This window comes from Octopus sinensis, linkage group LG9 (genome assembly GCF_006345805.1).
Source record: "Octopus sinensis linkage group LG9, ASM634580v1, whole genome shotgun sequence".
In the NCBI taxonomy this organism is placed as follows: domain Eukaryota; kingdom Metazoa; phylum Mollusca; class Cephalopoda; order Octopoda; family Octopodidae; genus Octopus; species Octopus sinensis.
Genome location: NC_043005.1, coordinates 13,649,288 through 13,664,287, shown reverse-complemented (window position 1 = coordinate 13,664,287; position 15,000 = coordinate 13,649,288). Strand labels below are relative to the sequence as shown.

General features: G+C 36.2%; 1 protein-coding gene across 1 annotated transcript in view; it reads left to right on the top strand.

Annotated features, from left to right (window-relative positions):
* LOC115215718 (adhesion G-protein coupled receptor G6) overlaps positions 1 to 15,000 on the top strand; it is a 136,291-nt gene that overhangs the window by 58,563 nt on the left and 62,728 nt on the right. The window contains exons 3-7 of the mRNA XM_029785011.2: positions 1,585 to 1,656; positions 3,903 to 3,974; positions 7,104 to 7,175; positions 10,450 to 10,521; positions 14,772 to 14,941. Of these exons, the coding sequence (XP_029640871.1) occupies positions 1,585 to 1,656; positions 3,903 to 3,974; positions 7,104 to 7,175; positions 10,450 to 10,521; positions 14,772 to 14,941 (458 nt within the window). The remainder of the gene's footprint in view (positions 1 to 1,584; positions 1,657 to 3,902; positions 3,975 to 7,103; positions 7,176 to 10,449; positions 10,522 to 14,771; positions 14,942 to 15,000) is intronic.

Below are 15,000 nucleotides of genomic sequence, written 5' to 3'. Positions count from 1 at the left end.
TCAGCATAGGTATTCTCTTTTTCATTGATCTTCAGCTTTATGTTAACATCTGCTGGGCAGCTAATTTCCACAACTGTACACAATTTCTTTGCTCTATCCCAAATCATTATATCAGGTCTGTTGCGCTTATATTTTATTGAGGTTTTCACTGGGATATTCCACCAGTACTACTTTTTATCATGCGTGGTTATGGCTTCTACCATACTGTGGATTCTTATGTTTTTGTCCTTGGTGTTATCCTTCCGACGGATTTCATTATAAAGTGTCCTAGCTACAACATTATGTCTCATCAGTTGATAAACCATGGTGACATTTTCGGATAACTGCTTATGGTATGGGTGATTTCTTCAGTGTTAACTCCACAAGTCTGCATGAGTTATCACATTTTACTGCTTTTTCTTGCATTTCTATCCCTTTTGTGCATCAGGTATTTGGTTTATATTTCCTATTCCTGGATTGCAAACGCATAGCCTTCAAAGTGGTAGGTAGTAATCCGGCTATTGGTCCATGATGATCAATTTTACTATCATCTCAGAACTTTCTGATGAAACGTTGCGGCAGATTCGTGCGACTTCATTGGGTATGTATTTAAAGTTGTCAGACAAGGAATGCTGCTGAAGGAGCTGTCTTCCAAGTCTTATGATGTGATCAACCTCATGTATGCTAACTTGGTCAAGGGATGCACTTCGACAATTGGTGGTTAGAAGATGTTACCGAAGGGATATGATACGACATACAAAGGCATTTTGGATCGGTGTTAAGCATCTGCCGCCTTATTTTCGTTTTAGGCAGAGGCGGTATACGTCACTTTTTGTGTGAAGATGATGTGTGCTTGTTAGTATTTTTCGAGTTTTCACATTAATGGCTCGAATATTCATCAAGCGTCCAATCAAGCAGCCCAAACAAGGCGGCGAGCCGGCAGAAACGTTAGCACGCTGGGCGAAATGCTTAGCAGTATTTCGTCTGCCGCTACGTTCTGAGTTCAAATTCCGCCAAGGTCGACTTTGCCTTTCATCCTTTTGGGGTCGATTAAATAAGTACCAGTTACGCACTGGGATCGATGTAATCGACTTAATCCGTTTATCTGTCCTTGTTTGTCCTCTCTATGTTTAGCCCCTTGTGGGTAGTAAAGAAATAGGTATGAGTACTGGCTCTGCAAACACGTTGTGTGCCACTGTTTTATTGAATGCAGAGAGTTCTGAGGTTCAAATTTTCTTTATTCGGCTGTAATATTCTTTAGTGACACGTGTTTTGTTACAGGTGCCATTGTAAGATATATTTTCATCCACCCCTAGGTACCTGTAACATTTCTCGTCAGATATAGTGGAAACAGTCAAGTCATTGACGGAGATGTTGCTAGTCTGGTTTACAGTTTTCCCCCTTTTCACAACCATGTCTGTCTGTCTGTCTGTCTGTCTGTCTGTCTGTCTGTATGTATGTATGTATGTATGTATGTATGTATGTATGTATGTAAGTATGTATGCGTGTGTGTGTGCGTGTTTGTGTATATCTGCGTTAGGGTGTACCTATGTGCATGTATACATAATGAAAATTCAAACATATTTTCCTTATTTTCTTTTCTAGGCGGCTTAGCAAGAATGACATCCGATTTATAAATCGAGACGACTTTTCGAAATACCATCAATTGGAAATACTGTATGTATATGCTTCGTTTTATACGTTTATTCTATGGGCGCGCGCGGATGGATGTGTACGTGTGTGTGTGTGTGGTGTGTATGTGTGTGTGTGTGTGTGTGTGTGTGTGTGTGTGTGTTGTTGATGAGTATTCTGGGGTGTTTTACGGGGTTGCTGAAAAGTTCCTGGCTTTGGGTAAAAGAAAATACAGAAGGATCAGTTAATTATGATTCTATTCAACATATTCTCCTCTCAAATTCACACATTTATTACAGTGGCCTTTCAGTTTTTCTAAGTCCTGTAAAAGTACACAGAAAGTTGGGGCCCCGGCAAAGCCTTTTCAGCACCCCCGTCGTATAAATTACTCTACTTCTTCATTGAACTGACAAGTGTCAGAATACATCACAGATACTTGGTCCTTGATGTAACCATAAGATCAACAGGCATAGAGTGTACCAAGGCTGGTTCTTTGAAGTATGTGTACAATTCATTTTGTCATATAGAGTGACTTAATACATTCCTTATAAGTTCTTGAGGTAATCCTCAAATAGAATCAGTGATTCATTATCTAACAAAGTTGGCTCTTAAAAATACACTGTCCGATTGGCCTCCACAGTTTTTTTTTTCAAACAAATTTCCCTAATGGAGACTATACTAAATGAACATTTTTTCCAAGTGTTCGAACTGGGAACCTCGTGACTCGCCTTCATCGTATTGGTGACTTTCCTTTTAAAGCACACGTTAATTAATGATGTGTTCTTATATATTAATAGATGTTCTTCAAAATGAATGACGGCTGAGCAGACTTTGCTACAACACTTGTGGTATTCAATAACATACACCTCGACAAATAGGAAGAAATTTTTTTAAGTAGCTGATCGGACAATTGACTAGTATGTACAGTTTACAGGAAACAGTCTGTGTTTCATTAGGCGCCTTCTTCTATAAGTTCCAGAGTGGATTATTTGCATAATCGACATTTCCAGTGATATCATGCATCAGATTCAGAAGGTTATATATTTGGTTAAGTGAAATATGTTTTAGAAAAAATGTTTTGTATGTGTTCTTTTGCTATTTGGGAACTTTTCGGTTTGAACGGCAGTTTTTTCTAGCGATGTCATGTTAAATTGTCACCCATAATTATGACCCAAGAATCGATCTATGGCATTTCAATCTCTTTTAGGGTTAGGGGTGGGGGGAGGGTATCTTTTTTTCTTCACAAATGTAAATAAACCCAATCTGTTTCTTAAACGAGGGACATGTTCATACGGCACAGAATGTTTTTTTACCTCAAAACACGTCAGTGATTGGTTGAAATTGCAGAAATTGAAGAAGAAATACACCAAATATCTTAGAATAAGAATTTTCTCAATAAAGCCAAGAGAAAAAGATGTTTTATAAACACATTCTACCAGTACACGAAGTTTAAAATTTTTTAGTTACCTGGAAATTATATTAAAAACTGACGTTCAAACCGAAAAGATCCGCTATTTTATTATTAACTTAGTTGTAATAATGTTGTAGGATGATAGGGGATTCTGGGTATCCTTTGAGTTTTAAAATATTATGAAAGCGCTCGATATGTGAGATCTTTCTCTCTACGTTGCCGTATTTTATGTTGATTCGGTTGATTTTATTATGAATATGGGTGTCTTTGACTTTAAAAGGTAAAGATGATTCTTTTTTAATGGTCGAAGAAGTCCTTGGAAGTTTTCTTCAGAAGATTGTTGATGCTGCCTTCTTCTGCGGAGATACAAATCAAAAATCAATCGAGTATTTAATGTCAACACCTGTATGCATTTCGACACAAATGGTTTAATATTGAAGTTGTGTACTCCATGACAAGAAGGGATTAGAATAAACATTTTGTCTACATATCTCAATATAAACATAATTGAGTAGCTGTTGTTATGATCTTCATAATCCAGAAAATTTATGCCTGAACTGGTCAGCATTCTTGGCATGGTCAAACACGACATTTGATGTTATCAATATTCTTCGAAATTGAAACCAGGGTAGTCAAGAGCTGATTGATGTCTAAAGAAGAGAGCAGGAATCACATAATTCTGTTATGAGTAAAGAAATCGATCAGGTTGTCGAGAGGTATAAGCTCGTGTGCAGAGATAGGCAGAGAAACAGTTACATTAAAAGTATAAGTATTTTCTAATTTCTGGTTAACAATATCTAAGTATAAGTTTGTCTTATGTAATATGTCAAATACGTTTATTATATTTGTTATTATATCGATATTGTTGTTTATCTTTCAGATATTTAGATAATAATGAAATAGTCCAAATCCAAAATGGAGCCTTCAGAAATCTTCAAAAATTAAAGTCCTTGTAAGTTGGATAACTCATTCATAAACCCTTTCCACTTCTCTTGCAGACGTATTAATTCATTTACAAAATATCCTTCCTTCTACTACTGTGTCTGTTAGAGGAGGCAATTATGGATCCTAAATTAGGCGTGGTAGAGTAGAAGATTTTAATAGAAGATTTATTGAAGAAAGGGTAATATTTATGCTGTGCTAGGAAAGTTTAAAGAAAAGTTTGGGTATAGATTTGAATTTGAAGGAGAAAGGCAGTGCGGACCATAGGATCTCGCACTTCTTACCCTTAGAGAGCTTGGGTATTGTAGGTAGGTCCAAAGAATGAGGTTTGTTGTCATTATAGCTTTGAGGTGGCCAGTGGAGCTGTCGAGTGCATGATCGATTGGGTATATGGAAACGGTGATATAGGTTTGTATTTAAATCAAGAGTAATGTCTAAGAAACTGGCCACTTTAGTCTTATTTTCGAAAGAGATAATTAGGTTATAATTTTCCAAGAGTTTATGGAAGGCTTTCTTAGTGCTTTCAACTGAAGTTCAAGTTAGGCCAGTAGCTGTAGGGAGTGCATCATCCCTGTAGAGCCTCCGGAGAGGTTACGGAAGTGTTTTTTTTTTAATTTGAGAAAGAAGAAATAGGCCAACTAGGTCAGTAATCTGGGCTGAGTCAGAAGAGCCTATGATTGTATCAAAGAAATTCGTAGATGAGTTGCAGATCCAGTAGTTATCCTTAAAGTAAATTAGTGTTTTCCTGGCAGCCAATTTTCCAAGCGAAGATTAGAACCTTAATTAAAGCGAAGATTAGAACCTTAATTAAAAGAATAGGCGATATGGAAGTATATAAATGAGAGATGTCAAACTGAAGGAAATGAGTGCAGGACTTATTAGAAAGTGGATGGGACCAAGTGATGACGTCCCTGGTACAATTCCAAAATGGAACTTAGTCCCAACTAGGGGTTAGAATTCGGTCGATAATGCACGAACTAATTCGATCTAAGTCTGATTTAGTGGAGCAGATCAGTCTAATAGAAAGTTTGGTGGAGAAGCTGGATTTATGGTCTTTAAGAGTGAAGTGGGGGAGTTAGGTGTGTTTGGTTCAGTTCTATTCAGTAAACCAAGATCTGCGATCAGCTTACAATGGATTTGATTCCCCACCTCCAGCCTAGACCATCCATCACTAATTACTGTTACCTCTATTTCCACTCATACCTTTCTACATACCTTAGTAATATCCCTCTGCAGCCAACCTAACTTCTTTCACCGAATTCCTCCTTAGCCACCCTATAAGCATCTATGAATTAGACCCTTTTCTTCTCTCTAATAATTATCCTCATCTTTCTCACTGTCTCAACTTCCCATAGCTCTAAAGCCATTATCCCTAAATTTTGACGTCTATTCACAAACCCAACAGCAACTGACCACCCTTCACCTACTACACATTCACCCCTTCCACTCATCAACCAACTCTTCACCTCAACTACTACTACCTCTTTCAATACGCTGATTGTTAACCCCCACCTCCATCTTCCTGAACTGATTCTCTTATCACCCTTCTCTGCCTCAGCACTCCTTACACCTCCCCTGAGCCTCCTACTTCCCCACCACCACCACCACCACCACCAATACTGCTTGCTCTCCACGTTTAAACATTCCACCTTAAACTTCTCTGAATCCTGATCTGAAATGTAAGATTTTCTCCTACTTAAATGACAGAGGCTTGATTTATCCAATGTTTATATGCTTCCACTACTGGGCTTCATATTTTGGTGAACTACATCTACCAACATTATTATGGATTTCCTGGGCCTCAGAAATAGCTGTTGGACTTGTAACACATTACTTCCTTCCCTTTAATTTTCTCTGTCATTTGTACTCTGTGTAAGTTTGATCTATTATATATAAATATCTACATATTTATACTTAAACTAGCAGTATCCCCCGGCGTTGCTCGGGTTTGTAAGGGAAATAACTATATAAGCATTTTTAGAGATGTAAAGCATAATAGCCATCTCAATATGGCTAACCACAAAGGGGGGTGTTACTGTAGCTTTTTACGTTCTGAGATTTAATAATACATTTTTAGAGAGTTACTTCCCTTATATAATAACAAAAAATGCCTTAAAATGGGAAAAAATGATGGTAATTTTTTTTTTAAATCGTAGACTCATCGTAGACGCACGCTAATACCCAGAACCGCTTGATATGAATCACGACTATAAGATACCCGCTTTTGGTTACACTGCACCGCAAAATGTGGGAGTAGTTAGGAATCTAAATCGTAGGAGACAGACAGCACACAACCTCTCTTTTATATATAAAGATGTTCATCGTTTGAAAATCTTCTGTCTTTGCTTTCCCTAGTTTTGCATGTACACACACACACACACACACACACACACACATTTGTATATCATACTAAAGCTGTTATATTTCAAGTGTTTATCCTCATAATTGCCTCTCTCTCTCTACCTATCTCCCTCTCTCTGTATGTATATACAAATGTGTGCACATACACACCATTAAATAATATAAATCTATTATTAAGGCAGCAAGCTGGCAGAATTATTAGCATGTTGGGCAAAATGTTTAGCAGTATTTCGTCTGCCACTGTGTTCTGAGTTCAAATTCTGCCAAGGTCAACTTTGCCTTTCATCCTTTCAGGGTCAATGAATTAAGTACCAGTGAAACACTGGAGTTGATGTAATTAACTAGTCCCCTCTCACCAACTTTCGGGCTTTATGCCTTTAGCAGAAAGGATTAAATAATATAAAATCTGTTTTGAGCTGGTTGTGTAATGTCAGTTGACATGTGCTGTGCCTACTTCAATGCAACTGTTTTATGGAGTTGGTAAAAACATTAAGTCATATGTTTGTATAATGCCCTAAAATATTTTAAATGATATGAGAAACCTGGTGGAATGCATGTAATTCAGTAATCTAGCACCACAAACACACAGCCATCTTTCTTCCTATTTATACTTTAGATTGATCGGTTTCTTTTCTTTATTGTTGAGCTTTCATAATTTAAATTTAGTTTCCCAAGATTTTATCAAGCAGGTTGAAATATGTATGCACAAATATACACATACTAAACTATATATTTTGGTAATATTTTTTTATCCTATTTTTCAATATATTTTCTTCAGGAATCTCAGCAATAATAAGTTGTCATATATACAACCAAACACCTTTCAGCATATGGCTTCCTTAGAAGAGATGTAAGTAAAGATATTTTCATATTATAGATTTGTAGTTTTTGGAAACTTTCAAAATAGTTCAATATTTTATATGGCTATGATCTGTAAATATATTTTATCTGGTGTTGCATGATTGGAAAGCTAAATCATTTTTATCTTATACTAGCAGTATAGCCCGGCATTGCTCGGGTTTGTTCACTCTGGTTGAAATACACTGAAAAATGGTGACACAGCAGTCAAAACGTCATAAAAAATAGGGTTTTTCATAGAAAAAAGCACCTTTTTGATGTAAATAATTTTTGAACATTGTCCAATTTGAATTTTTTCTTCTACGGAATGAAGAGCAAGCCTTCTTCTATCATACTCTCAATTTTGGTAAACTTGCGCTGCAGGGTCTCGGAGGAGATAATGTTAGTTGAAGGCTACCAAGCCTGCCACACACACACACACACACACATTATCGGTGACAAGAATTTTGAACGAACCTCAAAGGAAATTTGTGTATATAAAAATTAATAACACAAGCGTAAAGTTAGAATTGGATATGGGCAGTGACATCTCGATAATTTACACAGATACATGGGGAAAAAATCAGGAGATCTAGATTAAAAGAAACTTCACAAACTGAACGTGGTGTTTCAGGAAAAAAATTACATTTTAAAGGTGAAATGTCTTAAAATGTTCCACTAACCGCTACCTGTTTTAAAAGACATATTTACAAAATTAAACGGTGGCAAGATATTTTCTAAATTAGATCTCTCTGACGTGTACCTACAAATTTGAGTAAATGATGAATGCTTTAAATACCTAACAATTAACACCCATAAAGTACTGTATAAACACAACAGGTTACCATTTGGCTTAAATATTGCACCAGCTTCTCCTATATTTACTGTTTTGCATTCTGCTACGGAGAAATATGTATTTGTTACAACTTGTAATCCATGAAATCCAAAATTCGACCAAAAATAGCGATTTTTAAAATTTTCAATTGCGTTGCAAAACCAGAAAAGATATTTAACCACAAAGTTCTTTATACACCTTTCTTCTAACCCTAATTTGCAACAAAGTATTGATTCTTGGTTACCAATTTCGAAAGTTGCATTTATCGCTCCATCCTAACACACATAATATAAAAGATGCTATTATATCAAGGAAGCAGAAGGAACATTTATACGAAAACACACACACACACACACATATACACACACATGCACACACAAGCGTGCACACACACACATACACTGTGGAAAATATTCCATCCTGGCGACGGCCAAGCACCATCCGTTCGTGGCCGTTGCCAGCCTCGCCTGGCCCCGGTGCCGGTGGCACGTAAAAAGCACCATCCGTTCGTGGCCATTTGCCAGCTCCATCTGGCACCTGTGCGGGTGGCACGTAAAAAGCACCCACTACACTCACGGAGTGGTTGGCGTTAGGAAGGGCATCCAGCCGTAGAAACACTGTCAGATCAGACTGGGCCTGATGCAGCCTTCTGTCTTCACAGACCCCAGTTGAACCGTCCAACCCATGCTAGTATGGAAAGCGGACGCTAAATGATGATGATGATGATGATGATGATTGTCCAAATGGCGTCATTTTCAAGTTCACAAGTCATCCAAATTTTGACCTCAGGGTCATATGCCTGCTGCAAAATTCGTGTTCACATTACATAATAACATTATGACACACATTTTTTTACCTTGAACTCTCTGGTCTAATCAATATTATTCAAAAGGAAATCAAAGAAAAAGACTCCATAACATTCCAACGGTACCTGATGAATTCCCTCCTAGAAATACCAGACAGACAGACAGACCACCAACAGCTGGATATATCTTGATAAACAACCCCCTACTATGATATCTTCAAACATGTCTTAAAAGTGCTATTAAGATAGACATGGCCTGAGACAATAATGACCAAAACCTACTTAAGTTATCTAGGGTAAATTATAATGCATATATATGCGTGTGTGTGTGTGTGTGTGTGTGTGTGAGTGTGTGTGTGTGCATGTGTGTGTGTGTGGTGAAGACACTAAAGATATATTTATTTTTATTGTACCACTGCTTCAAAGTATTTGATTTGTTCAATGGATCAGTGCAAAATTTTCAGATTTATTCTTAACAAATGTGCTTTAGTGTATTTATTCAAATGAGTTTTAGTGTATTTATTCTGTTATCTTCACATTTTTTATATGAGGCAAGTAAGCTCAAAAGAATCTAGCCTTTTTGCTACATCTGACAACAACAACAAAAAAAAAAGATGTAGAAGAGTGAAGATCTGCAGTTTTAACACAAGAATTTATTCTGGTAGAGTTGATTAAAAAGAGCCAAAGTTACAAGTGAGTTTCCTTGGCTTCAGACTAAAGAGAAGAAATTAATCTCATTTAACATATATATAATTGCAGTATGGAAGGTGTTTGTAAGCCATTTAAGAAACACACAAAAGCCGTTCGATTCACTTCAACATTTAAGTTTAATTTGTCAAAATATTTTCGTCGCTAAAATCCGCGACCTGTTCACTGACAAAAATCCGTGCTGCATCTCTAGATAACTTAAGTAGGTTTTGGTCATTATTGTCTCAGGCCATGTCTATCTTAATAGCACTTTTAAGACATGTTTTAAGATATCATAGTAGGGGGTTGTTTATCAAGATATATCCAGCTGCTGGTGGTCTGTCTGTCTGTCTGGTATTTCTAGGAGAGAATTCATCAGATACCGTTGGAATGTTATGGAGTCTTTTTCTTTGATTTCCTTTCGAATAATAAATGCAACACGGATGCAGCACGGATTTTTGTCAGAGAACAGGTCGCGGATTTTAGTGACGAAAATATTTTGACAAATTAAACTTAAATGTTGAAGTGAATCGAACGGCTTTTGTGTGTTTCTTAAATGGCTTAAAAACACCTTCCACGCTGCAATTGTTTTCGTTTCAGCACACGATCTCAAATCAAATTACTTGCTATGCGAGTACATCTCCATAACATATATATACTAATATACAAAATATTAGCCTTACCATTGCCTGCGGTAACGGTACAAGCAAGTTGGCTTGCTTCAATAAGTTCTGCTGACCTATATGGTATGTGACCAATTGGTGCTCTTAGTGTTGAATTGATGTTTTTCTTTCTTTTATTCTTTCTTCACCCATGCTTATATTTTCTTGTTTTGGATTTATATTCTAATGTGAAATATTTATGTAATTAAGTATTCTGTAATAATAAATTCACTTCTTTTTTTGTCATGAATAATAAAAAAATTAAATGGTTTTTTAATCTTTTTTTTGCTTCTTCCAGAAATTTGAATAATAACAACATCAGGTCCTATGGAAAGGATTCTTTCTTATTCCTGCCTAACATACGTACAATGTATGTACAACACAACTTCCTCTCTTTATTTGTATTTGAAAACCAAACTCTAACTTTAACAGTAAATTCATTAGAAATAGTCCTTGTAACATTTATTACACTTGCATAAAATATTCTTGGACATATGAGGGGGTACTCAAAAGTAACTGGAAACGTTCTCTGTGGAACAAACCTGTTGTAATTCAGTCTTCCATCACTAGAAGCCACTTGATGCGACCCTCAGGCATCAGTCTGCCGACTGATGTTGTGGTCTTTAGTTGTACTGCCTCGTGATGCATCTTTGTTTTGCAGAGCTTCTCCCCTGTTCATCAAATTTTCTGAAGGCTCAAACGAAGGAATAGTGTGCTTCTGTGAAATTCTGTTTTCTGCTGGGAAATACAGTGGCCAAAACAGTTGTCATGCTTCAAACAGCTTACATGGATGCTGTCATGAGCAAAAAAGTTTGAGCGGTTTGGTCACTTGTGGCTTGAAGACCAATCCCATTCGGGACAACTGTAGACCTCCCAAATGAATGAAAACATCACAAAAATTCATGAACTGATCTTGGAGGGCTGTCACCAAACAGTTGACAAACTTTTTGATATGATAGGTGTGTCCTGGAGCTCCTGCCAATGAATTTTGAGCAAGGAATTGTCAATGGAAAGAGCCACAGCAAAATTTTTGCCTCGTTTGCTCATGGAAGATCAAAAGCAGTCATGACCAAATGCATGTCATTAGCTGAAAGAACAGTTGGAAGTTCAAAGGTCATCGCTGGTGACAAAAAATGGTGCTACAGAATTTGCAGATGTGGAAGAAGTGAAGAAATAAACGACAGGATGGGGGTGGGGTCAAAAGGACTCACTTTGCAAGAGTTCCAGCACTGATTCAAATAATGGAAAAAGCACCTGGACCAATGCATTGCTTCAAATTGAAAATACTTTGAAGGTGATAAAAGTATAAAAATGTACAACTAAGTGAATTAAATTATATTGTAAAATTCCAGTTTCTTTTGGGTAGCCCCTAGTAATTATATTGAATGGCTGCATTTTGTATAGAGAAGAAAGACAGTAATTAGATAGAGCTTAGTTTTAGGAAAATTTAGGAAAATACTCAAAAAAAAAAGTCAGTGTGTTTATTCAGCAATTACAGCAGAAACATACTGAAGCAAAAATTTACCATCAGTAAAATCAAAACATCAAAAATCCACATGAACCTGCTCTGCACCAATGTAATCCAATGTTAGCTTGATAAGAATGCCTGTACAAATCATTCATAACATGGAAGCAAATTGTAATGTACATGATCAAGAGCTGGCAGATAATTTAGAATAATTGTTATTATTAATCTTTTACCAACTCAATCCATTTTGCAACTTGTTACTCACTTTTATTCTTTGATAAATATATTTCGAAGGGCTATACCTAATGTTGGGTAATTTTCTTGGGAAAAAGAAAATATAACTCAGCCATTGTTAGCAGTAAATGTTGTTCTATGTTTATGTATGTTATTTAATGTATAGCATTTATGAAAATTTTACACTTTTACATTTTATCAAATAGATATTTTTAAAATATGGGAATTTTCTTTGGGACATGATCAGAATTATACCGTGATTTATTTTGGGTCATGACGCACACGTTGGAAACCCATGTTTAGAGGGTCAGATTAAATGTCTTACAATATTTTGTATCCTCAGAAATACCATATCGACTTGGTTTTTGTCTCTTCATGATCACAAATGCTTAACATGATTGAATCAATTGAGTTACCTTTGCATGAATTCTGCAGAAATTATAAATAAATAAATAAATAAATTAGACAAAACTTATATTAAGTAAACAATTTAAAGAACCCACAGACAGCAAGATGCAAATTTTATTGTACCCAAATGCCACCTATACTATAAAAAATATATAGAATTAACATTATTTACATTTGACGGATATTTGTCCTCATCTTGATTGTTGTTAACACGCTTCGGCTGATATCCTCGCCAGGTATCCTGGGGAAATTTTGAACATGGATTCACATTCCTAAGGTATTTTTCAATGTTATTATTATTATTATTCACTGCCTGAACCGAACTCGGAATATTGGGGTTAGTAGCCTGTGCTCTTAACCACTATGCCATACACCCAAGGGCAAGTATGGAGTGGATTTTAGGTCTTATAAATCTAATATTTTCCTATCCTCCCTTAATACCTGTTCCCATATGCTACTCATATCTGCACTAGGTTTGCTTAGTAGGTTTTTATGTCCTAGCATATGTGCTGCTTCTTTTAGTGTTCATATTTTCCAGTGGTGTTCTCTATCTATTATTTTAACTTCATCCCACAGGGGGAGGTGATCTCTGTTTTTCCATACATGATCAGCTATACCTGATTTATCAATATCTCCTCATGTCACAGCTTTGCGATGTTCCTCTACACTTATTTTGAGGGGACAGCATTTTTCGCCTTTGTATAACCTACCCACAGCTGCATGGGATGGAATACATGCAGTTCTTGGTCATATTCTCTTCTATTTGTGGTTTTACTCGAAGGAGATATTTGTGAAGTGTTGTATTACTCTTGAATACTGTCCTGATGTCATATGGGCCGCATATCTTTTGTATCTTTTCAGAGAGGCCTTTCACACAGGGTAGACAGACTGTGGTCACTTCATGGGTTTCATACTCTCTTCTCTTCATAATTGGAATGGATAGTATGTTTTGGGGGTAGCTGCTGATAGATTGTTACTTAGCTTGATCATTTCTTCATGGTGTGTATCAGGATCCCTACTTATATTCTTTGCTTGATGTTTTAGGCACTGAACAATCCCTCTCTTTACACTGTATGGATGAATAATGATAATAATAATAATAATGATGATGATGATGATGATGATGATGATGATGATGCCCTGATACAGTACCAGACAGTGGCTCTCATGGCTTCTGATCTTAACTGATTGAAAGTGTTATCAAGTACATTGTTTTGTTGGTATTAAAGAAGGGCTACAGCAAATATTCTGTCTCAATTCCACAGACTTGCTTGCCAGTTGTTTGACCTTAACAAGTTGACCATGTCTCTTAGTGGCTGATGATATGTGCATCTCTGATCACGAGCAGAAGTAGTGGGGGAGCATTATAGCCGTATGTTGAAAGGAATTCTTGGAGGTTTGGATAATTCACCCCTGGAAACATGGGTGGTTTGTTCAACATCCTTAAACAATCCTTATTCAGGGAACTTTTGAGCAGGATGGGCTACTCGACCAGAAGAAAATTCTAATTGAGCCCCACCTGCAAGGTCATGCGCTGTTTATCTTGATATGAGATCACCATGTCGCGCACATATGGTTGTGATGCATGTGCCTGGTGTACCATTATCAGACAGGTAGTCATGATGGGTATACTGGGCTTCATATATTTTACCCCAGTGTCACTTTGATGGCATGCACTGCTCTCTCACTCAATAATAATAATAATAATAATAATAATAATAACATTGAAAAATACCTTAAGAAAGAGAACCCAAGTTCAAAATTTCCCCGGGACACCTGAAGAAGACTGGAGAGTATATCAGCTGAAATGACTTAATTGATTGACAATATTTTCCTAAATATTCCTATGGTTCTTTTCTATATTTGAATATTTGTTAATTACTTTCCATCACTTTGAGATCAGAAATTTCAGTCATTGTTGGCTTTAATGTATTTGGCATTTTTATTTATATCCTCTCGAAGTCAATAAAATAAGTATCAGTTGAGTACTATGGTTGATGTAATTGACTCCCTCCCGCCCATGAAACTACTATTTGATTTGATAGATAAGTCACTGAAAGTGTCATGAACCATCAGCTGTCTGAGACCATAATGCAGTTTTAATTCCTACCATTAAAGATTTCCAATTTCTCATTTGTGCTTTCTTTTAAATTTGGAGGTGTTTTTTTTTTTATGAAGAAAAGTAGAGATCAAGCTAGATGGCCATTTTGTTATCTTGGGTTCAAATCTTGCTAATAAAACGAAAAAAAACTTACTCTAGTCAATATGCAATAAGCATAAGCAATACATTCAGGGACTTACGCCTTGATATGAAATAAGCTTCCAGTAAAGGAAATATTTTTTTTTGAGTTTGTAAACATAAGTGGATAATACTCTTAGAAAAAAAAGCATAAGTATCACAATATTAACCCCTCTCCTAAAATATAAGATCTTTGAATAAATACAAAGAAATCTAAATGTATCTAATGAGTTCACACTAATATTGTTGTTTTTTTTCTGTTTAATTATAGCCAAATGAATAATAACTCTGAATTATGGTGTGGATGTCACCTTCCAGCTCTTAAGAGGTATATGAAGCAAATGAATCAAAGTCTTAATGTCTCAGGAAAATGCATTCTTCCAGAGCAAAGAGACAAGACTCTATGGGATCTAGATGCAGAACTTCAAAATATTTGTGGAAGTAGGTAACATTTTAAAATTTCTGGTATTATTTATGAGTTGGTAGACGGAAACTGAAAG